The sequence below is a fragment of the Cyprinus carpio genome, chromosome B24, assembly GCF_018340385.1.
Source record: "Cyprinus carpio isolate SPL01 chromosome B24, ASM1834038v1, whole genome shotgun sequence".
NCBI classification, from domain to species: domain Eukaryota; kingdom Metazoa; phylum Chordata; class Actinopteri; order Cypriniformes; family Cyprinidae; genus Cyprinus; species Cyprinus carpio.
In genome coordinates, this window is record NC_056620.1 from 21,702,016 (window position 1) to 21,727,025 (window position 25,010).

The 25,010-nt window shown below is 33.3% G+C and overlaps 2 protein-coding genes, 1 non-coding gene, 1 pseudogene and 2 gene segments (V, D, J or C); 2 read left to right on the forward strand and 4 right to left on the reverse strand.

The window, feature by feature from the left end:
• Positions 1-969: 969 nt before the first annotated feature.
• Positions 970-2,525, reverse strand: LOC109070764 (annotated as a pseudogene).
• A 536-nt stretch (positions 2,526-3,061) lies between these two features.
• LOC109096070 lies at positions 3,062-3,713 on the forward strand. The segment is given in 2 exon segments: positions 3,062-3,116; positions 3,205-3,713. Coding segments are annotated over 2 exon segments (384 nt in total).
• Positions 3,714-4,227: 514 nt separating this feature from the next.
• LOC109068064 (immunoglobulin lambda-like polypeptide 5) lies at positions 4,228-6,138 on the reverse strand. Its single transcript, XM_042752228.1, has 4 exons — positions 6,122-6,138; positions 6,059-6,075; positions 5,758-5,856; positions 4,228-4,665 (listed from the first exon to the last, which is right to left on the reverse strand). Exons 1-4 carry the CDS (start codon positions 6,136-6,138, stop codon positions 4,451-4,453), a joined length of 348 nt encoding a protein of 115 aa, XP_042608162.1. The 3' UTR covers positions 4,228-4,450.
• Positions 6,139-6,372: 234 nt separating this feature from the next.
• Positions 6,373-6,927, forward strand: LOC122142285. The segment is given in 2 exon segments: positions 6,373-6,496; positions 6,608-6,927. Coding segments are annotated over 2 exon segments (375 nt in total).
• Positions 6,928-7,228: 301 nt separating this feature from the next.
• On the reverse strand, positions 7,229-12,220 carry LOC122142283 (tripartite motif-containing protein 16). The gene is made up of 5 exons (XM_042752319.1): positions 12,130-12,220; positions 10,416-10,448; positions 10,257-10,319; positions 10,046-10,185; positions 7,229-8,683 (listed from the first exon to the last, which is right to left on the reverse strand). The coding sequence occupies exons 1-5, from the start codon at positions 12,173-12,175 to the stop codon at positions 8,267-8,269; spliced, it is 699 nt and encodes a 232-aa protein (XP_042608253.1). The 5' UTR covers positions 12,176-12,220; the 3' UTR covers positions 7,229-8,266.
• A 6,743-nt stretch (positions 12,221-18,963) lies between these two features.
• Positions 18,964-19,035, reverse strand: trnaw-cca. Its single transcript has one exon. It is a non-coding gene; the product is annotated as a tRNA-Trp (tRNA).
• Positions 19,036-25,010: the final 5,975 nt, after the last annotated feature.

The window sequence follows — 25,010 nt, forward strand, 5'->3', positions numbered from 1 at the left end:
ACTGTTTCTGAAGGACGAGACGTCACTATAGAGTGTAAAACTGATGCTGGAATAGATGGCTGGGGCTTAGCTTGGTATCAGCAGAAACCTGGAGAAACTCCTAAACTCGTCATTAGTGGAGTAAACGATCGCTATGGTAACAGTTTCAGTCGATTCAGTGGGAATGGAGCATATGGAGGGACTGATTTCACTCTGACCATCAGTGGAGTCCAGACTGAAGATGCTGTACATTATTACTGTCAGAGTCGACACTCTATCAGTGGTAACTATGTGTTCACACAGTGATAAAGAGTCGTACAAAAACCTCTTTCAGTCAGAGTCACAGTGACTGAACTGATGCTGCAGCTGCTCAAACACTATCACACACTCTACAGAGAAGAAACAAAAATATGATCTTAATATCAATTTTGTTGAGGTCCATCATTATTTTTGATAATTATTAAAATTATTTTTATATAATTATCATTTTTTTCATATTCATTCATATTCCGAAAAGCATCTGCAGGATATAAAAATGTTGCTGCTTGAAGAGGTTTATTCATCATCTTGCAGTCAAAAGTCTCCATATCTCATTAAAGTTAATTCATAAGTTGTATAAATCTGATAAAAATACTACACTTGATAACTGTCTCATCAGTCCATGAGCAGAAGTGAAACTGTTCCAGTTCAGAGCGTGTAACCGATCAAACTGTGAAGTTTTGAGTTATATTAAATGAAATATAAAGCATTTATTCAAGTTTCCACTTGCTATAAATGTGCTAATCTAACACTCTTTATCTTCAGCACACTTTATCTATCACTATATTTGTGTGATTCATGTTGTTTCAAGATGTATCTGCAGGATTTTTTTCATGGTCCATTTACGTTTTTTTTTTTTTTTTTTTTTTTTTTTTGCGAGCTAAAGCCCTGATCCAAAGAAAGACCTGAAACAAAAATGACAAAAAAGAACACAAAGGCATAAAGTTACAATTGTATTTTATTTATTGACTAAACTGTAATTAAATCAGATTGAATGTTAAAGCACACATATAGTCTTGTATGAAGCACACAAAGCAGAGCAGATGCAGATGCGAGCGACTGAAGCTGGATGTGGAGAATGAAGGAGTCACTCATGTGCTGTTAGTCTCCATGTGAGACATGAGTGAGAAGAGCAGCAGATCTACTCTGAACACTGCTGTCTCGTCACGTGTCCAGTGAGCGCAGGCTGGCCGCTCGGTGTGGCCTCACAGCTCACTGAGACGCTCTCCATCCACCTCCTGCTCAGAGAGAGTCAGGCTGCTGCTCCAGCTGTACAGACCGTCCTTCTCCAGGAGCCCAGCGCTGCTCTCCTGAGACCTGCTGCTCCCGTCCACCTCAGGCTCCAGTCTGACGGGAAGCCCTCGCTGGCCACACACACCAGTGTCGCTGTCTTCTTTGAGGAGATCTCTGCACTGGAGGGCGGCAGGACGCTTACTTTAGGACGAGTGACGCCTGACAAACACACAACAGTCAACTCAGTCAAGAAGAAAGCATTTCTCTCCTTTCAGCTTCATAAAAAACATATCAACAATTAATACAGTGATTAAACTGTAATACATTAAACTTAAAGTCACCTGAATGAATTTTTTCAAAGCCTGTGATCAGCAAAACAATGAAATTGTATTGATTTGAAGAGTTATTTTCATTATCAACTTCAATGTTAGTCACTTTTATAAAAAGCATCAAAGATCAGATGTGCATAATAACATAATAAAGCAGGAATTCATTACCATTTGTGATGACAGCATGTGAAAATCGGGTACAAAATTTAGTTTTAAAAAATAGAAAATAAAACTTTTGTATGTCATGTCTACTATAAAATATGAACCTTTATATATATATATATATATATATATATATATATATAATATATATATATAAACACATTTAAGCAACCATAATTTCCAATTTGAAAGTATCTGAAAGATTTAATAAAAAATCAACACACTAATCTGAAAATTTAAGTTTAATTACTGCCTTAAATTTTCAAGTAAAATCAAAGTGGTGCCAAAATGACAAACTATTTCTATTATTTTATTTTATTTCAGTGCACATTTTTATAACAATTTGAGTAAAAAAAAAAAAAAGGGAAAAAAAGAACTGAGGCTCTGAAAACTCATAAAATCAAATTATTAAGAAATGACCAAAATTATTATACAGTAGTTCACCAGATGAAAACAAAGATGCCATGGCAATGAAAGCCACATTTACAATATTGACTGGCAAACATTCAGTGTGAACTAAAAATAAAATTTAAATATATAAATAAGTGGAAAAGTGCATCATTTCTATAGAGCAGCAAAGTGTTAAACAGTCAGTTGTTGTATTAATAATATTAAATAATGATTGACTTACTGCCAACATCCAGTTTGGTGCCGCTGCCGAAAGTGACCCACAGAGATACAAACTAATAGAGCAGCTGAACAAAAACCTCCTGAACGCTTCACTAACTGAACAAACACCACATCAACTGAGTCTCCAACAAACACATCACTCACAGCAGACATCACCTGCATTTACTTCATCTGCTTTATGCAGTCTGTGTTATTACTAAAACATGAAAACTGTCTTTATGAAAAAAAATTAACGGTTTTATTTATATCGTGTGTTGTGACTCACAATAAATCTCAGTTGATTCTTGACAGAGACACGTGTAATGATCCTCATGTCTGTAAAAACCTGAAGAACATCCATGGATTTGGCATGAAATGTAGGAATTGACATGGTTTTATTCAACTACAGCCAAAAATATTCTCACAGGAGAGAGTCAGGATCATATACTAAAGTTAGTCTTGGATGAATTCAGAAGGTGAATGATCTGATACAATTTATAACAGACTGGCAATTAGAAGATCAAATATTATGGAAAAAGTTTACATTTTCTCATTTCAGTAATTGTTTATTGTGTCTGTTAATGAACATCTGTCTTCAGGTAAATGATGTGGAGTGTGTTTGCATATTGATCAGATGCTTCAGTGCTCTGAGAGTGTTTATAGTGCTGTGAGTTTAACACTTCATCACTGACACACACAACACAATCTTCATCAACATGACCTTCATCATCATCTTCATCTGGACTCTCACAGCGTTTGTTCAAGGTTTGTGGAGCACAAGTTTGATATGAATTAATTTTCTCAAGTATAATATTACATTTTGAGTTGATTTTCTTCTTGTTGTGTGTTTCAGAGTGTAGAGGACAGATCAGCGTCACTCAGAGTCCCTCAACGACAGCAGCTCAACCAGAAGAAACAGTGAAGATCAACTGTAGAACCAGCACAGATGTATTCAGTCATGAGGGGGTATATGCTTTGAACTGGTACTTACAGAAACCTGGAGAAGCTCCTAAACTCCTGATTTATTTAACAAACACCCTCCAGTCAGGAACTCCATCTAGATTCAGTGGCAGTGGATCTAACAGTGATTTCACTCTGACCATCAGTGGAGTCCAGACTGAAGATGCTGGACATTATTACTGTATGAGTGAACATGTCATCAACAGTGGTAATGTGTTCACACAGTGATAAAGAGTGGTACAAAAACCTCGGTCAGTCAGAGTCACAGTGACTGAACTGATGCTGCAGCTGATCAAACACTATCACTCACTACTGACACACAGAGACCAAACACAGAACTACACATGAGCTCAGAACTGAGTTAGGAGTCAAATCGGCTCTATTAGACTGAGATCTGTCCTGTGACAGATGTTTGACTCAACTATGTTCAGAATCAGAGAAAACACAGGGTGTAATCAAATGACAATGGTGCCACAGGTTGTTTTGTTGTTTTAAATTTTGTTCATTAAACTACACTCATATACCATTTTAAGTCATACAGTAAAGTCATTGTGAATCACCAGTAACAAAGATGTTTCTCAAGTAGCTCCTTCATCTCAAGCTGATGATGAATTTAATATTCATGACTCATTTCTCATGAGCAGAAGTGAAACTGTTCTAGTTCAGAGCGTTGAACCAATCAAACAGTGAAACTGAGTTTGAGCTGAAAATCAGATTTGCATTGACAGCTTTAGTGATTCTGATCGTCTCAGAATAGAGCAGCTCCGTCTCCAGAGACCATGTTCAAACCCCAAGAGCTTCAGTTCACATTTACTGCTAAACACCAGCTGTTCTCAACTATTACAATCCATCAACAGCAGCTGAAACTTTAGTGAAGGAAGGACACACTGATCAATGATGCAGTCGAACACAAATGTAAGGAGTTCAGAAGCTTTATTGAATGAACAGCAATGGCAGCACATTGAAAGACTGCTTGAGTATTGAGCTGTAAATCAGGAGACTGCTGTGAATCCTGCTGCTCTTCACTGGAGAAACATCAGCACTCGGAGCTCTTGAGGAACGAGGTCTCGTGATCAGCTCCGTCATGTTTACTCTGCAGACGAAGCGCTCGCCGGCTTCCCAGCGTGCTTTGCTGAGGCTCAGGACGCTGCTGCGGCTGTAGCGTCCGTCCCCCGCTCGCTCTCTGCGCTGGTCTGAACCCCCTCGGTGACCTCTGACCCGTCCAGCATCCAGCTCACCTGCGCCCCCTGTGGAGAGTAAGAGCTGAGCAGGCAGAGCAGTGCGGCTGAGTCTCCAGAGATCTGCAGAGAAGAGGGAGGCAGCAGAGACACGGAGGGCTTCACTGCGGGACCAGCTGAAACACACAAACACACAAAACTCACTTCTTCACATCTGCAGCTACGAGTTAAGAGTTGAATTTGAAAATATTCTCCATTAGCTGAATTAATAAGTACTATTAAGAGATATTCACTGTAAAATAATTGTAATTTTAATGGTAAAAGACTGTAAAAAAATACTACAGTAAAAACTTGTTAATTGGTTAACGGTAAGTAACGGTAACTGCAATTATTGTAATGGACATTTCATGTAATTTGACAGAAAATACTGTTACAAATTTTTTGGAAGAAAAAAAGGACAAGTCTGTGAATAACAGATGCTGTTTTTTAATGTAAATTTTATAGATTTTTTTTTTTTTACTTTACAATGTATGAAGTAAAAGATATATATATATATATATATATATATATATATATATATATATAGTTCTCTAAAGCAAACATTATTGAAAATGTATGCTAATTTGTTCTGTTCTGAATTAAGCAAAATGTTGCTTGAAACTGTTTTAAATAGAAGTCTCTGTCCGTTGCAGATTATTTTATTGTGATGTTTCTTGTTAAATTTAGGAAACAAATTTAATTTATGAATTCAATATTATTTTGTATTTTATCATGTTTATCAACTGAATTTCTTTTTGCCTGATGATGACAATGAAATTTCATTTATTTTGTCTATATTATCCCACTTTGATTTCAAAATGCACAAAATTACATACATTAAGGTATAACTGAAAATATCAAACAATACTGGAATTCATTAAAATACCATAAACGGTTAGCATACATTAGGTGTGAAATTACTAATGGAAAACATTAAGTACGAATGGCTTGAAATCAAGAAAACATGGAATATCACCAAATATGACACATTCATAATATAGGACACAAAATGTATCACATACACACATCAATTGGTCAAATAAATGAATAAAATAGAATACAATTAAATTTAAAATAAAAAATGTGAAATGTAAGTAAAGCTTTTCAATAATAAATTTTTGTAATAAATTAACAGTATTGTTTCCAAACATTCTTACATAACCTCAAACCTCTTTAAAAAACACAGACATCATACATTTTTATTAGATAATTTAAGAAAGACTTACTTCTGATCGTCAGTTTAGTTCCTCCACCAAAAGTGTACCACAGTGCTTCATTCTCGTGAAAGCGTCGTACAAAAACCTCCGTCACACTCAAATAAACACAAACTCCAGCAGAGAAAGAGAGAAGAGACTCACACACTGATATCAGACTCAACAGCAGCGATGGATTATTATAAAAAGCAGCTCAAAATGTTCATCTTTAAATAAATACTTGTTATTGTATGAAGTCTGAAATCATTTGTTTCATAATTACTCTCAAAACGCATTAATAGAATGTATGTTATTTTAAACTGCTAATTTTATTTACCTGCTCTATAATGAAATCTTTAGCAAGATTTAGCTGGTCATTCCCTATTGGATTACATTTGACCTGTTATACACTATCATAGATGATATTAAATCTGCACAACAGATATTAAATGCTCTCAGCATCAAAGTCTGAATGAAACATTAAACAGTGTTTGGAGAGAGAAGCTTGACCCTAAATAACATGAAGAACATTATAAATGTCTGTTTCTCAAAATGTTAAATTTATAAGCAAAAATAAAATGGCAAAATTATGCATCTCTGTCTTCAGGTAAATGATGTGGAGTGTGTTTGCATATTGATCAGATGCTTCAGTGCTCTGAGAGTGTTTATAGTGCTGAGTTTAACACTTCATCACTGACACACACAACAATCTTCATCAACATGACCTTCATCATCATCTTCATCTGGACACTTTCATACTGCTTTATACTACAAGGTGAATAGTATATATTTGAAAAAAGACTATATTAAATAATTTTATATGTCAAATAATATATTTTTATAGACTAATACGTTTTATAGACTAATATGTTTTTTTTTTTTTCAGGGTGTAAAGCTCAGATCACAGTCACTCAGACTCCTTCAGTGAAAACTGTCACACCACGAGAAAATGTTGTGATGAGCTGTAAATTTAGTACTGCTCCACCCTGCAGCCCACCCTGTGTGTATTGGTACTTACAGAAACCTGGAGAAGCTCCTAAACTCCTGATTTATTGGACTAAAAGCCGTCAGTCAGGAACTCCATCTAGATTCAGTGGCAGTGGATCTGGAACTGATTTCACTCTGACCATCAGTGGAGTCCAGACTGAAGATGCTGGACATTATTACTGTCTGAGTTACCACAGTGGTCCAGTGTTCACACAGTGATAAAGAGTGGTACAAAAACCTCGGTCAGTCAGAGTCACAGTGACTGAACTGATGCTGCAGCTGATCAAACACTATCACACACTCAACAGAGAAGAAACAAATATGATCTTAATATCAATTTTGTTGAGGTCCATCATTATATTTTAAAGATTATTACAATTATTTGGATATACAGTAATGATCTTTTTTTCCCCAGAACTTTTATGGATTATCTCTTCTACTATCAACTCACTCATTTTTCAATCAAAGACATTTTTGATTATGTATTTTTCTAATGCATAATTTCTTTCTTATTTCTAATTATACATTTTTATTCCAAAGAGCATCAGCAGGATATAAAGGTGTTGCTGCTTGAATAGTTTATTCATCATCTTACAGCAAAAAGACTCCATTCTTCATTACAGTTCATTACATTACATTACAGTTCATTCATGAGCTATAAAAATCTTATGAAACTACCACTCAATCTTCATAACTGTCTCATCACTCCATGAGCAGAAGTGAAACTGATCCAGTTCAGAGCGTTGAACCGATCAAACAGTGAAACTGTGAGTTTGAGCTGAAAATCAGATTTGCATTGACAGCTTTAGTGATTCTGATCGTCTCAGAATAGAGCAGCTCCGTCTCCAGAGACCATGTTCAAACCCCAAGAGCTTCAGTTCACATTTACTGCTAAACACAGCTGTTCTTAACTATTACAATCCATTAACAGCAGCTGAAAGAAAATTTTCATTTTCACTTCATACTGACTCGAAGCACTTGTATGAAATGCATTTATGTACAGATTAAACAGTGATCTGCTTGTGTTTTTGCTGATCAAAAAAAGTGACAGTATTACTAAGAGTTGGCACAGCAGTAACAAATGAATGAAAATACGCTTTTTGCTGTGTTATTGTGAATATTTTTATTTTATTTTATAATTTTTTCTATCCCAGAGTCACAGAGGCTGGCATCAAGGTGAGAAAAGGGGGGGGGGGTGAAGTGCACAGGAAGCGAAGGAAGCAATTTTTAGGAGCCGACAAGAGCAAAAACCTGGACAGGGCAGCTGCATGCCTGGGTTCGAGGCAAAGAAATGTGCAAAATGATTCAGAATTAATTCATAAATGAATTCTAGAATTCTAGAATGATGATATGCATGATGCATTTTTAAAATCAAATTTGTGAACCTGAAAATGCATAATTTAAAAAAGGCATTAGCAGACTATATAATGAAAAACAGATTTCAAACAGTATCTTAATTTCAAACAGAAAAAGTAATTTCAAATATAAAGTGATGATACGAGGTTTTACAGTGTAAAATATAATACAAGCCACAGTATTACATGTCTCCTCCTCTACCTCATTCCTCTTTCTTGAGTATTAAGCAAGAGGACTGTCTTCCCACCCAGAAACCTGGCAGAATTTTCTCCTTTATAGGATTTTTAAACCTGTGAAGAAGTTTTACTTCTTTTTTCTTTGAATCTTCATCTGTCTCCACGGTGTAGAAGCAGAGCAGACCTGCGGGCTGATCCACATACACCCCTATAGTGCAGCACTGAGGCACGTCTGACACTCTGCTGCTGGTTCCTTTATGCCAGGCTTCATAGCAGGATCCGGCCCAACCCAGACCCCACGACTCCTCGTTCTCCCCGAGGCCACAGGGACCGTCGCCTGCCTTCCTCCCAGCACCCTCATATGCTGCTCCTATAACCACCCAGCCAGAGTACAGCACCTCCCAATAACAGCGCGACGCCCAGACAGACTCCTTACATAGCACCTGTACACACACACACACACACACACACACACACACACACACACACACACACACACACACACACACACACAGAGGACTGCTCGTTATTATTTTGTAAATAATGCATGAGAAAGATGAAGATAGAAACTATTTTGTAAATAATGCATGAGAGAGATCTTGTATGTGTGTTTTTATGCATTCTTAAATGCTGAATCGGCCACAACTCAAAACATATGGTTTCCAGATATGTTTTGTTCATTTTAAATATTTTGATGATAGTTGACATTGTATCATCTCACTTAGCAGAAAGACCCTCACTAAATTAATGCACTGTAAATTATTAGTTATTATTAATAATAATACAAATAATAATTAACAAGGCATTCATTTTGTGAAGGTTTTTCTATACTGGCAAGTAATAATAATAATAATAATAATAATAATAATAATAATAATAATTATAATTATAGTAATTACTTATAATATTGAATTTTTATTATTATTATTATTATTATTGAGTACATTTTATGGCTGTTGCTTACTATTTTAAAAGTTATTAAATGTTATAAGTTTATCAATGTTAATAATAAAAAATGCAATGCATTCATTTTGTGAAAGTTTTATTATGCTGTAAGTAATAATAATTATGATAATAATGAAACTAATAATAATGATAAATAATTGTTACTATTATTATTATAATTGTATACATTATCATTAATATTAGATTCTTTTATGGTTGTTGCTCACTAAATTAAAAGTTATTAAATTATTTAATGATCAATTGATTATCAGAAATTATGCAAACATTAAATATATATATATAATATATATATATTATATATATATAGATATATATATATATATATATATATATATATATGTATGTATGTATGTATGTATGTATGTATTATATGTATGTATGTATGTATGTATGTATGTATGTATAATATGTATGTGTATGTATAATATGTATGTGTATGTATAATATGTATGTGTTTTTATTTAATTAAGTTAAACTTCTGCTGGACAAATTATTAATTGAATAACCAATGCACTGTGAATTATAATTATTTTTATTATTAACAACAATCAACAATTAAGTGTCTTTCACAGAGGTCTTTCTGCTAAGTAGGTGTGTGTGTGTGTGTGTGTGTGTGTGTGTGTGTGTGTGTGTGTGTGTGTCCCCATTTTTCAAAACGTTTATAAACCATACAGAATTAGTTTTTTTGAGAAAGTAAAAATGCACAAAATTTCCTGTAAGGGGTAGGGTTAGGTGCAGGGTTGGTGTAGGACGATAGAATATACAGTTTGTACAGTATAAAAACCATTACGCCTATGGGATGTCCCCACAAAAACAAACATGCGTGTGTGTGTGTTTACCTGAGGACTGTGGTCAAATCTCTCTGGCCTGTCCAGGTAAGGACACACCTCATCTGTCATGCGGGACACTTTAGCCCCGCCCTCAGTCAACCACAGCACTTTATTGGCAGTTCGTTCGTCCAATGAAATATTGAGCCAGTCTAAGACCAAAGGAACAGGTAATTAGTTTACTGATTTAACTAGAGTTTGATTGTCTGTGAGTGTGACTCACATTTGAGCAGCTCCTCTCGGGACGTCGGTTCTGGGATGTTTGGCTCATAAATTGGAAGTTTTTCTAAAGATATGAGAAATATCAGTTTAGATTTAGATTTCCGTATAAAGTTAATAATACTTATCATTATCATGCAGACAGAGGTTGAATTCATCATACCAGCAGGAGTATTTCCGGCTTTGATTTTCCTTCCTGGAAGAAATAAAAAACCAGTAGTTTAATACAGGCACATATTCTTTCTATTATGCAGTTCTCTGTTTGTTGTTAGGGTGACAAAATGTTTTAAATGGTAAATTTTTGCTGTATCTTCCTCATCGCAGTGCTTGTAGGCGGGGTTTACAGCTCACGCAAGCAGAGCGCGAAGCGTCAAACGTTGAAAGAGAGCAAGGTAAGACGATAGTACTAGCAAAACATTTTATATTTGTCAGCTGATTTACGACAGAAATGTTAAACGACCGACAGTAATATCCAGGGATACAATCTACTCAACTTTGTTCTCAAATATGGCAGTTTTGAATTGAAAATGCGGTATCAATTTCGTCATTCATGTAAATCCTAACTAAATGTGACGAGACATGAACGTTTTACATTATTATTTGCAAGTAGTTCAAAATTATTTTACCATCTAAAATTTAACTTCAGTATTCCATTTATTTGTGCTTTATAAAAATCAAGGCATGGCTACGGCCTTGTTTGTACCAATAGATGAACTTTATAAATGGGTAACGTTATATGACCTCTTGTCAAGTTCAGTCTGTGTCTCTCTGATATGAGTCTATAGTTAAGCCACTGAAGACACATGATCTTTGGCACCCGTTTCAGACATGTGGCAATGTACTGTGTGTATGAGTGTGTGTGAAAGTAACCCACTGACCCAATAGCAGTGTGAAATGATTTATAACACTTGTTCAGACTTCTGATAATGTGGCAACCTGATACCTACAGTACAGCTGAATGATACACCCGACCCCAAAACTGATGCATCTGCATTTGGATAATTGACATCATGCTTCAGTTTAATTATCCATCATGTTATTGTACTCCCTGTTGCATTGACATTCTCGACACATTTGCTATAATTAAATCGCATGCATTGATTTGATAATAAATAAACTTGACATAATGGCCTCATGCACACCTTTGAAACTGTTGCTTGTTACTTAGATTTAGATTTAGAGTCACTGATATACTAATATACATTTTATACATATACTATTATATTTTTTGTAGAAATTGCTAGTACTTTTCACAAATAATGACATAGAAATTAAACATGATATAACTGCATTGAATTAAACATGACATTTTGAAGCGTGAAACTAGAAAGACTGAAGTTTTTTCTCACTCCAAAAATCTTTGTTTTATTTACAGCTTTGTAGCTTTTAATATTTTCAATAAGATTTTACTTTGCTATTTTCATTTCATTTAATTAAGTTTCAGTTTTTAGTGTTAGTTTATTTATAGTTGTTTTAGAACTCAAACTTCATGAAAATGAGAAATGTTGGTAACTGAAATAAAACAAGTTTAATTTTATTTTAAGGATTTTCTTTAATTTTATTTTAAGAAGTTTCAGACTGAACTCAGTTGCTTTGTAACATTCTATATGTATTTAATATTTTAAATATTAATTATTTACTATCTGTACTAATTCAGTTTTTTAGTAGGCTACATTTGCTTTTTCTGTACGATGCCTATAATTTTACAGCTAAATAATGTAACAAATAACAATGTAACAAACACACACACACAAAATATACATTTAAAATGTTTGCATAAAAATAGAACCTGTACATTACAACCTCATTTGACTACAGAAGATACTTTCTGAGATTTATTTGTGGGGTTAGTTCTTAATTATGATAGTAATGCTTACCTGTCTTCTTGATTTGAGGCGCCATAATTCTTGTGCTTGAAGGCATTTTGATGATTGAGTTTGAGTTTGTCTGTATGTAATGTGTCTGGATATGCACCTTACCACGTCGTGTGTAAGGTGCAGTGGCTCTTTTATAGCCGACATATAGTGCAGAGAGATGGGCACATGGCCACTAGAAACCATAAGGAGGGCGTTTCCAATGTCACGGTTTGGCCAAATAAAGGCAGCACATCAGAAACACAAATGCACAGACAGACACATCACTGGAGTGATGTAACGGACCACAAACTGGGGTCAAATCACACACACACACACACTATCTCTATAAACGACTCTGAGACTGGAAAACTCACACACACACACACACACACACACACACACACACACACACCACACACACACACAGAGATACCTGCAGATGTAAATGGAAGCTGCCATCAGGGTTATTATAGTTACAGTAAATTAAACCATATTACAAAAAATATATCACTTCAAATAAAAAAGTTGAAAATGTAAAATAGAAATATGAACCACATTTCCACTTAATGTACTAAAAATTGCTAAAGCTAAGACAGAAATAAAATGAAAAACTATATACATACATTTGAAAATACATTTATTAAGCACACAAGAAAATTACTAAAACTTTAAAATTAAACACAAAAATTTAAATTAAATCAAAATGAATAAACCTGTAATATCTAAATGATACTAAAAAACACTGTTTGCTATAAAATATTCTTAAATTAAATAATTTATTTATTTATATAAATTAATTGAGTATCAGTATGTTAATTAGTAAAGATTCCCAAACCTACCTAACCCAAAATCATTTTGTTTTTGCATAGAAGAGAGAGAGAGATAAAAAAACTTATGAACCACGGTTCCACTTAATGTAATAATAACAGAAACACAAAATTATTAAAAAACTAAGAAAAAAAAAAAAAAAAAAAAAAAAAAAACTGAAATAAAAAAACTATCAAAATATATAAAAAAAATCAAAATAGTAATAAAATCTAGAATAGTATGTGAAATGTATAATAAATTATATAATAATTTAATTAAATTCTAAAATATTTATCAATCTATTTATTTTGTTTATTTATTGCTTGCTTTGTATTTTGACTTGGTTAGATACACAGATGTGGTTGTTTTTATCATGGTGAGAACTGTCTATTCATGTTTTGTACCAAGCTAACAATATTGTCTATCCTCTAAACCTAACCTTCACAGAATCCTTTATGTATATTCCATAAAATGTTATTAGTCTATATTCATTGTGTGGATTGTTGCCCACCTGAGGAAACAAATCACTGAAGCTGCACACCGCATGTGAATGTTTCTAATGACAAAGTGGACATTGAGAAAGTAAACGTGGTGGTGTAAAAGAAAACAAAGGAGTATGTGTGTGTATACTGTATGTGTGTGTGATGCAGCTGGCACAAATGTGTATTACATTTCAGAATTGACAGATTAAATTCCACTCTAACACTTTTATAAGATATATGATCCAGAGATTAGCAGGTCTAAAATACATGCATGCATGGCACAGAATGCATGTGATGTCTCCTCTGAAACCTTAACCGCCCGCAGAGCACTTATCCTTCACACAGCGTCCTAATGTAAATTGTGAGTTTGTGACCCTGGTCCACAAAACCAGTCATAAGGGTCAATTTTTCGAAATTGAGATTTATACATCATCTGAAAGGTTAATAAATAAACTTTCCATTGATGTGCGGTTTGTTAGGAGGACAATATTTGGCTGAGATACAACTATTTGAAAATCTGGAATCTGCGGGTGCAAAAAAATCAAAATATTGAGAAAATCATCTTTAAAATTGTCCAAAGGAAGTTCTTATCTATGCATATTACTAATAAAAAAGTAAGTTTTGAATATATTTACGGTAGGAAATTTACAAAATATCTTCATGGAACATGATCTTTACTTAATATCCTAATGATTTTTGGCATAAAAGAAAAATCTATAATTTTGACCCATACAATGTATTTTTGGCTATTGCTACAAATATACCCCAGAGACTTAAGACTGCTTTTGTGCTCCAGGGACACATTTAGTCAACATCCGTGGATGGTGACAGTAAATCGTGGATAGTAAAAATGGTAAATAAATCCAGCCAATAATATAAATATGGAACACACTGGAGCTCTAATTTTCTTTCTTTCTTTCTTTCTTTCTTTCTTTCTTTCTTTTTTTTCTTTTTTTTTTTACTTGTGTCGTTGTAAGTTTACTATAATTATGGAATGATAGTGCTGTCTATTATATAAAAAAAAAATAATATAATAATCAAAAGTATTGATCTAACTATGAATCTAATAATCAAAATTACATTATGTATATATGCAAAATTTAATTATTCTATATTTATGTGATATATATTTATATATATAGATATATACACACAATTATTATAAATTATTCTTTTTTATAATTAATAATTATTTTCTAAATTATTTTTAAATGACAAATATTTATAAATTGTTTGTTTGATTTTATTTTATTGTATTTTTTTTGTAGAAGAGTTTTTTTACTACATAATAATATTTGCGTTTTACCTACATGATACTCTTTTTTTTTTTTTGGTTACTTTTTCCAAAAGCTAGTTTGATTTTTAATGTCTTGTAATGATGAATGACTTGTAACTTGGCAGTCTTTTTCAAAAACAACCAACGCTTAGCTGCAGCCAGTCAACAGTTTTGTATTATAACTAATAGGATGTGTGTTTGATATATAACTGCATTATTACTGGTCACTTTGCAGTGTGTTCACCTTTGATCTACTGACATGATAGTGATACTCCTGCTGATGAGACGCCAGGGTTTTCCTCTCTCAATCAGAAGACAGGAGGGAAACACGTTTATGATGTTTATGACAGTCGGGATCATCAAACCAAGCTGTTCTCCTTCTGTTTTTAGCGTGTTATAGATAAACAGTGTGTTTTCTGCAGCTCTGACCAATGAACATTTCTACTAAATTCTCTAAATGTGCATTTCCATCCTTCCAGATTACCTTCTTTATTTATTTGTCAGCTCGAGATTTATTTGTGAATAATATCTTTGTTTCATACTTCACTCACATAACAAAATTACACAGATATTCTTTTATGTATTCAAACCATTTTATTATTAAGTGTTGTTGATTTGGCTTTCGTTGGTTGATTTAATTCATACTTATTATTAATGATTTTTCAGTTTTTAGGGTGTGTGAGGTGTCATGATTGTGCCAGACTGCCAGTCTTTTCTAAAAATATAAATACGTAGAACTTCACGAGTAGACAGAAGTGAGATGCAGTACAGTTTGTGTGTGTGTGTGTGTGTGTGTGTGTGTGTGGTTTGGTATGTCTATGGCTGTCATTGAGCTGTCATTACTGAAACAGAACAGCCATCTGACAGCACATAAATCCTTCATGCATGTGTCTGGTGTGTGTTTCTCTCAGTGTGTGTGTGTGTGTGTGTGTGTGTGTGTGTGTGTGTGTGTCTTGAAGCTAAAATGACCTTCTCTAACCTACTTAGTGTGTGTGTGTGTACAGTAGTGACAGAATTATCTATCTATCTTAAATGGGGTCATCTTATATTCAGGGTCTACACTTTTACATGTCGAAACAGTGAATCATTTTACGAAACAACTGGTTCAGTTGAATCGAATCTTTGAGTTTCTCAACTATGGGAACTTACCAAAAAGTACCAATAAATTACATTACTGGTACTTGCTGATTTATTTACATTATATAAGAAAATGCTTTTTAATAATATACAATTAAATGTGCTGTTTATATCTAGTGTTTTGTTTACTGGACAAAGTGTGGGCTCAAAATAGTTATAACAATTGATTTGAACATGAGAATGTATAGGATTAAATGTGAAATACTGGGCCTTCCTAAAAGCTGGGACAGCCAAAGTATACATCTTGTCATTAAATACATGTGCCAAGACAAAATCAAAAACAAGATCACTATGTTCAGAATGAAACGCTGCACTGCCTCCTATAGTTTAAAAATAGTATGTGCAACCACAAACATTATCCTACAACAAATGTGTGGAGTGAGTACTAGCTAGGTATCTTATTCATGCAGGCATTCACATGCTATATATATGATATTCTGTACACTGCAAGAATAATAGTAGTAATATGGTAGCATGCTATTCTGAACATATCTGACCAAAAAAAAAAAAAGAAATAAAAAAAGACCTAGCATTACGGCTGCATGATTAATGTTTAAAGTTAATAAAAATCGAAATGTTGATGTGTAATTAGTAAATTAGCAAAGACGTATTTAATTAAAAGAGTAAATGCGCTGCATGTTTCAGAGTGAGGCGTGGCACTGTCTATGTCCTTTTACACACAAGCAGCACATTATCTGCTCAAGACAGTATTGGATATTAGTACTGTAATTTTACGGTTTAAAATTCATGTAAAATTATTACTTATTTTATATTTTTATTTAATAATAATAATTCACAATAATAATGTTGTTAATGTATATTTTAAAATACTATTCTAATATAGTTTTTTATTTTGTAAATGTATAAATCTATTTAATAATAATACTATTTAATATTAATAACAAATATAATCATCATCATTATTATTAAAATATATAAAAAATACTTTTATTTTTCAGTGAAATATTACAATAGTAATATTTCTTATTTTGTTTTGATTTAGCCATTTTTATAGTGTTATTTAGTACAGGAATATTTAATTATTATTCATTTTTTTATTATTATTGTTATTATTATTATTATTACTAAATAAAAATATACAAACCGCTAAATAATGATCATAATAATTTATTATTATTTTATTTTATAGCCATATTGATATATAATCCTTTTATTGCTTTCACTTCTTTTTTTCCCCAGAAAAATTACAATAAGATTTTTACCCAAATCATGCAGCCCACCTAGCAGAAACTCTCCTCTCAGATGTTTGGAGTATTTACAATTATTTTTTAGACTATCAAACAAGTAATTTCTCTTTAATTCAGATGTTGTGGCATGACCTACTGTAATTCAAGCACTTTATATACAAGACAACGCATTAATATGAATCATTAGACCCATCGACAGTGCTATGGATGCGATGCTTTGCTTGCAGTATATGGAGTGTTTGAAGCAATAGATCTTGCCCTCTCCAATGTATAGCTGTGCCAGTCTAAATGAGGTCAATCTCTAGCACATGGCTAGCGTGCTTGTGTTCGGTGTGTAATGCAGTGACACCTGCCTTTGAAATCAGGTGCTGAGCGGAGAGCATGTGTGAGAGTCAAGGACACGAGCATCACCTGCTCCACAGCCTCACACGTCAGACACAAACACAACTTACACGTAAGCCTCTCTAAACCTAAAACATAAAGCCAGCATGAACACTTTAAATTGAAACCAGTTTTTGTCCCATCTGACATTTCAAAATGGTAAATAAAAAGGCCATTAAAGGTCATTGGCTATTAAAAAAAATTATAGTTTAAAATTGTATTTTAAGAATACAAATATATTTTTAAAGCATTTAAAAATATATTTTGCCATCCACATATTTATTTTAATCCAAGAAAATACATGCACATATGAAGATGGCGATGATGTGCATGGACCGAAAGTGCCCAAAACTTGCCATTTGTTCACATATCTTCGATTTTCTTCTTGTTAAATGTGTTTTAAATAACAGTGGTTTGAAACAGATCATAAAATGACACAGGATTGTGCTGCAGTTCTAGGGATGTTTTGCCCTCCGCGCCAGTCACGTGACTGAAATCTATGCTCAACCCTGCGTCTCAGTGTTCATACTATCCATCCTAAATAGTATCTGGGGTCTACTATTTCATATCTACTGTACTATAGTATAGGTCTACTATTTCAGGTCGATTTTTGAAGTGTGGATACATGCACACTCTAATGGCTAAAATTGCCCACAATCCATTGAAGGATTCGGTCCAGAACTACAAACACGAATAAAACGCGTTAGAAAAACTACAAATGTGGCGGATGTGCGCGATCTACGGTTAGGTAGAGAGCTTTACAAAAAGGGGCTTGAGTTACTAATAATCAACATTTAACCTGGTAAAAAATATATATTTATTTATTGTTATCCGTGTTATATTTCTTCTGCAACAGCAATGTGAACTTTTATAAACATCCATTTGGTCGTTTAACTTTTAAATGCATCATTATGCAGAAAATGAGCAGAGTTCTCCGCATGAAAGACCCGCGACTGGCAGATCAACGAGCTACTGCTTTTCTCTCCAGTACGGCTGGAAGTTAAATTAAATTAAATGTGGACTGTGACGAGATGATTGACAGGTCGGTTTACAGTGACAGGGTGCGTGTAACAGGTGCGACAGAGCGATCCTTTAAAGACACGACTGTGTGACGTGATAGTATGTCCCAAAGCTCGCCTACTCTTCTACTACACACTCAAAAGTGTGTACTTTTTCTTCACCAAATGAGTACATACTTTAAGGGCGAAGGCACATTGAGACGCAGCACGCAGGGCATGTTTAGTCGTCCTGTGCAAAAAGCCTAATACACACTGCCCCCTAGTGAAAGATGCATAATGTTGCAAGAGTAGAAGTGCAAAAAAAAAAAACAAAAAAAAAAAAAAAAACATTTTAGATAAAATTAACGGGAAAAAAAGAATAGACCCAAAATGCTGATGTTTGTGCTCTACAATACCTCTTTGGCACGGCAACATCAACTGAATATTGAATATTTATTGCCCCACATTTGTTCCTCTGGATTTCAAACTAACATCTTATTTACGTTCTCTGCACTTATTGTTTTATAAATGTGTGTCTGTGGATTTAAATGCCAAGAATAAACATTTGACCCCGACGTGATTTGAACACGCAACCTTCTGATCTGGAGTCAGACGCGCTACCGTTGCGCCACGAGGTCTGTGCTCGAGTCTCAGGAATAATCCTATAGCATTTAATTCTGCTGTTCCTGTCTGTTAATATTACTGCGTGTCAGGTTCAATGTTCAACCTCATGTTACAGTTTTTTACGATTGCTTAAGCACAATTTTGAAAACAGGGCCCGGTTTGTCAAAACACACACCACAATTAACACAACCCTCCAGCAAAGTAGCACAACACTTCAGATCATTTGCAAAAATTGAACACTTTTGTCAAAACTATACACAAGTTTATAAAAACAATATTTTATTACCATACGAAACACACACATTTCATATGACTTTAATCTTTTTGAACCAGTTACACACTGCTGCTGCTAACCTAAAACACTTTTAGCAAGTCTAATTCTCAGTGATTAGAGTACTGTAAATGTAGTACACAGAGAAAGTGCAACTATACAATAGTTCACCAAACACTACACAAGACCAGTGCTGCAGACTGAGGAAAATATCATTGATTTCTCTCCATATACCCAAATCAGTCAACATGGAGAATCACAACAAAACATGTCCCAGCTGTCATGATATTACAGTAGTGTGCACAATAACACTGTTAGCTAAGCAGACTGTATCCAGTACAGGTTACAATTACAGTAAATAACAAAAACAACACCAAACATAAAAAAATATTCTGAAAAAACTGACAATATTGTGCAGAAAATACTACAGTAAACATACTATACATTATCTCTTCGCCTAGCTGGATCTGGCCAGAGAATTTCATCAACATCACAAGCAATATCCTCATTAGCATTCATCCTTACACAGACTCTGCATCTGTTAGGTCACAGGCCTCCTCCATTGCTTTGAATGAGGGGTGTAACATAGGGTCAGAGATCATAAACCTTCCACTGCCATGCAGAAGGGGAAAAGGAAAGGAAGGGAGAGTGTTGTGGGAGGTATTGGAATAATGGAACCAGACGCCTAGTCTGTCCACGGCTTAGTCTGTCTAAAAACGTATGTGGTCTGTGTTATAAGGACCTATTTTGGCATGCCAGTGGAGGACCCCATTCTACGTGATTGCAGAATATATTGTGATGTTACCACCACGGTGACCCGGGACATTCAAAAGAGCTCTCTGGCCAAAGATGTTTCTCCCCTATTCTTCTTCCTGCACCACTGCCTTTCATTTTTGTTGAAGACAAAAATTCACCTGTTAACTTTTATAGTGGAATATCAACCTTGATTGTTGAGTTTACAGTTACAGTTTTTCTCAGTCACTTACAAGATATGCTATTTCTCGAAATTAGAAATCAAGAATCATGACAAAACTACTTGTACAACCTCCACATCATCTAGTAATTTATACACATCATAAAACAAGTTGTGATTGCTTTTGTACATTCATGCAATTGATTATGCACATTTATCTGTGGTTTCCTACATTATCAGTTGCTAAGGTCATGTTGCTCAAAATGTATTATATAGTTTTTTGTGCAATAGTCTTACCCCTCAAAACATCTAGTCGTTAGTTCAATTTTTTTTTTTTTTTTACACATTATTATTAGACTTTTTTTGTAAATTTGGCATGAATTGTGCAAGTGAATCTTGACTAATGAAGAGAATGTAGACCAACCAATGATAAACCATTTTCTCTGAAAATAGCTCAAAGGTTCATCTCATGAATCTTCAGTTGGAAAGCATATACTGTATAGACAGAGGACAACACAAGAGTTACAAATTCTGACAATGGACTTTTTTTTTTTTTTTTTCATCTTTGTGCCCATATTTCCTTATCCTTTTTATATCACAATGACATTGTAAAGGTGTTTATTTTTATTTATTTTTTTTTTTTGTCAGGAACACTAGTAAAGCGTGTTACTATTGATTCTATCCAGTCTCTTTGCAATCAATCATCACAATATCACACATACAGTAATGTGTAAATTGGTACTTTTGAAATGGATATATGGCATATATAAGCATATGGCATACTGTTCAATACAGTAACTGTCATCCTGCCATAGTTTACATTACATGTTATATTGACAACATGACTAAGAAATTTGACTGACTTCTCCGTACACAATGACACAAGGACTTGTCATTCTAAAGGCACTGACATGTTGATTGACACAGATATTTATTTTTGAGAGATGAAACTAAGGATTTTGAGCAAGAGTCTGGCTTTTGCAGGTAATCCATGGTTTATTGCAAATCCATTACTGTTTTGCAAATGTCAAGGATGATTCGAGAAATGTACCAAAGCGACCGAGAAAAACTGTAAGCACCTAAGTGTCTGCACACCAGATGGCTGTATGTTCATATGTGTAGCATTTTGGAAAGTGTCTTGAAATGGCAAAGAAGTGACATAACGTTAGATTTCTGTGTCTAATGTATAGAAGTGTGTTAAGTGTTTTGCAAATCACTGTGTGTAATGTTTTGCAAATAGTGTGAAGCTGACATTGTGCTTACAGTTATGCAAATCTAGCCTTGTGTTTTGCTTCTTGAGTGTAAGGTTTTGCTAATTGTGGGAAAAGTTTAATTTTAGTGTGTAAGCAAACTTGTATTTTAGACTGATGTTGAAGTAATGCTGGTGGCTTATGTCAGCTGCAGCGCCTTTCTGTGATCTGCACTGCAAGTCCTAATGTGACAATGTTACAACATTGTAAACACAATAAAGTAATATGTACGTTTTATAAAATAAAGGATAATTATTATATAATAATTATTATAACTAATATCACCTTAATACAATAAATACGATATACTCTTTAGAATTATGTTATAATATATTTGTACAACAAAACATATTGGCTTAATGCACAAAGTGCGGTTCATGGTAGACAAGCAGTATAACAAAAGGAACCAAACATTCAAAAGTTATTATTAATACACAGTATACTATGTAATAAAATTAAATTAATACAGGCCGCATTTCAACTAATTAAAAATATTTCTCACACACTATAATCATTATGGTTGAAACATTCTTACATGTCTATATTTTATATTAAATGTCTACATTCTAACGTCTTTCTGGCATTTGTAAAACATTGTCCATAGAATAAACATGTAAACGTGGCCCTGTCAAACGATCAAATATCTGTTTTCGGACATTTTTAATGCTAGATAATTATTATTGAAAGTTTTTATATTGTTGTTATTATTATGTAGGCCATACTGCCAACATGTGACAAAATTTCATAATACATAACTCGGAATATAATATGGTTGCTATTAAGTGTAGTACCTTAATAAGCCTGAAGGAGTGCGGTAAAAGATGAAAAGTTTTGACCACCGACGTGATTTTGGGAACACGCCAACTTTCTGATCTGGAGTCAGACCGCTACTAACCGTTGCGCCCCGAGGTCCTGCGGACTGCGGTTCGATTAACAGAGATTCAGTAACGAGTTAGTAAACCAGGCTCTAGCCCAAACTATCTTCTTCAGGATTTTTCGTTGGAAGCGTTTTAATGACGAAATTGCGATAGCTATTTTAAAATGCGCTAAACAATCTTTCGATGTTCAATATGGTCAATAATACTAACCATTAAACAATAGGTTAGTGCTTATTATTATCAGCTATTTTTCTTAGGAATAGTAATAATTAATAATAATATAATAGTATTATTAATTATTAATATAATAATAATAATAATTTTAATAAAAATAATCATTGTTTTTGATTTTTTTATATTTTTTATTTAATAATAGGCTAATAATAATAACATAAAATAATATATTTTCTTTGGAAATACTTTTTTCAACCTTTTTTCAAAAGATGAAATATTAAAACTGTGAAAATCCATAAGTAAATAATTAATAATAACTAATAAACCTGTTAAAAGTTAATATACAAATAGGCATATACAATAGTCTTTTTGAGTGTGGGAAACTATTTTGTTACCCATTGTAAAAACATAAGGAATTTACATGCCATGACAACGAATCTTGCAACTAACAAAATGTGTGTGTGGTGTGGTTCTGTGTGTGTGAGAGAGAGAGAGAGAGAGAGATGAAATGTCACACAAATATTGAAGAAAATATTGAAGTAAAAAAAAAACTAATAGAATGTTTGTATTAATTCTAAACTGGATGTCTATGAATCAGAAAGCACAACAAAGGGAGCCAAACAATTCAAACAAATGATTTAAAATATTAATTACAACCTTAAATTCATTTAATCAAACACAAACACATAATTTTTTTGGTGGAAAGGTAAATACAAAAATAGAAACGCAAGAAATAGAAACTGCTTATAGGTTAAGAAAACAACCATTTAAGGTGGAAACGGTAGTACCAGGGAACTCGGCCAGTTTTTTTGAGAGTAACCAAACATCGTCCAGGTAATGTGCATGAGATGTTCACTGAGTTATTGGGTGATGTGCACTGAGCAACATGATTTGGCTCAAAAGGGTCCTAAATCTGGTCCTTCAATGTACGACATACTGATAAAAAGTGGGCTGTGAGTCGGTGTGTTACCTCTTTGCACACAGACTCAAAGCAAAGACAAAGAACAAAAACTCTGTTTGGTTTTTCATTCTCAGGTCTCTACCAATTGTTATTGAATTAGAAGTTCCACAGACATATTTATAATTACTGATTTAAAATGGGCTATAAGATTTTAATACACAAAATCGTGTTTTTTTAATAATTTTTTTACATTGTATAAACATTTTTCCATAGGCAAAAAAAATTAGCAATCCCAAACACTTTCAGTCTTTAATACTATTGTAATGATATAATAACAATTATTAAGTATTTATTCTTATTTTAATAAAAATTCATGATAAAATGAAGAATAAATGACACTTACATTTAACTAACTTGCATGTTGATGTAATCTAAGTCAGTAAGGTAAATGAAAATAATAAAAAATAACCACAGGTAATCCTGTTGCGACTCGATACTATTGGCACTCTCTCAGGATTCACACTGGTGTGTACAAGCAACCTACCCGAACGACGGGGATGTCATTAGGACAGATGCTTCAGGATTGATGGTCTTCTTCACTCCTTCAGTGAGCCCCGATGCACACACCCAGATATTGGATGATGAACTCTATTAAACAACCAGCTTGCGCCTGGCAATATGAGTGGGGTATCAACACTCCTGAGGGGATATACAGGAATGAAAGCTGCACCAACGTCAGAAATGTGTAGGTTTAAAGATCAGTTCATTAGGATTAAAACTAAGTATCTTGCACACAGTTAGACGTCGAAAGACAGGAAGTTCCTGCAGAGACTGGAGGCCGTCTGAACTCCACCGGAGTGAGTTTTGTTGAGAAACTAATGGAGGCATGTTTAGAAAAACCGGTCTGAGCTAACGCGTCAGCCGTGCTGGACGTCGGAAATTTAAAATACATGTTACAAATACAAATATATTAGCTTATATAACTACTTATATAATAATAGTATTATAAATATAAAGTACTAATGATACTCTAAGTTTTAATAAATTTTTATCGATATAGCTAATAAGTAAATGTTTGTCATGATATATAATAATAACCGCCATTAATTCTAAATGTAATAAAATATATACGTTTGTTATTAAATATTTACTTTCAATCATGAAGGAGATTTCTTTAATTAAAAAGGTTGCCATCAACGATTTGGTCAACATAACGTACCGTATTACTGATACGTTTTTTATTATTATTTGTTTTAATTATTTATATTTATTTTATTAAAAATTGTTTATATTTTTTTTTATTATAGTGAGTTTTATTTTTATATTTATTTTATAAATTAATGTTTTTTATTTTTTTTAATGTTTAATTTATAAATAAATGATGATACATAAATAACTTGGCAAAATAAAAAATATATATTTTAATAATGTTTTAATAAATAATTAGCATGTTAAATATAAATGTTTAAACATTTTAATGTTTTTTTTTTACATTTGCAAACACTTTTACACAAATATTTATAAATACATTTAAATATTATGATATATTCTTAGATTTAATATATTTAAAATGATATATTTTTAATTATTTTAAATAATTAA

Bases quoted from the DNA above. Each gene is read 5' to 3' on its own strand.
- LOC109068064 (XM_042752228.1), bottom strand. The intron at 4,666-5,757 runs GAAGTAAGTCTT...TGTGTGTTTCAG, and splicing joins AGGAACTAAACTGACGATCA to CTGGTCCCGCAGTGAAGCCC.
- LOC122142283 (XM_042752319.1), bottom strand. From the start codon at position 12,175: ATGCCTTCAAGCACAAGAATTATGGCGCCTCAAATCAAGAAGACAG. The intron at 10,449-12,129 runs GTAAGCATTACT...TATTTCTTCCAG, and splicing joins GCCTCAAATCAAGAAGACAG to GAAGGAAAATCAAAGCCGGA. The intron at 10,320-10,415 runs GTATGATGAATT...TCATATCTTTAG, and splicing joins AGCCGGAAATACTCCTGCTG to AAAAACTTCCAATTTATGAG.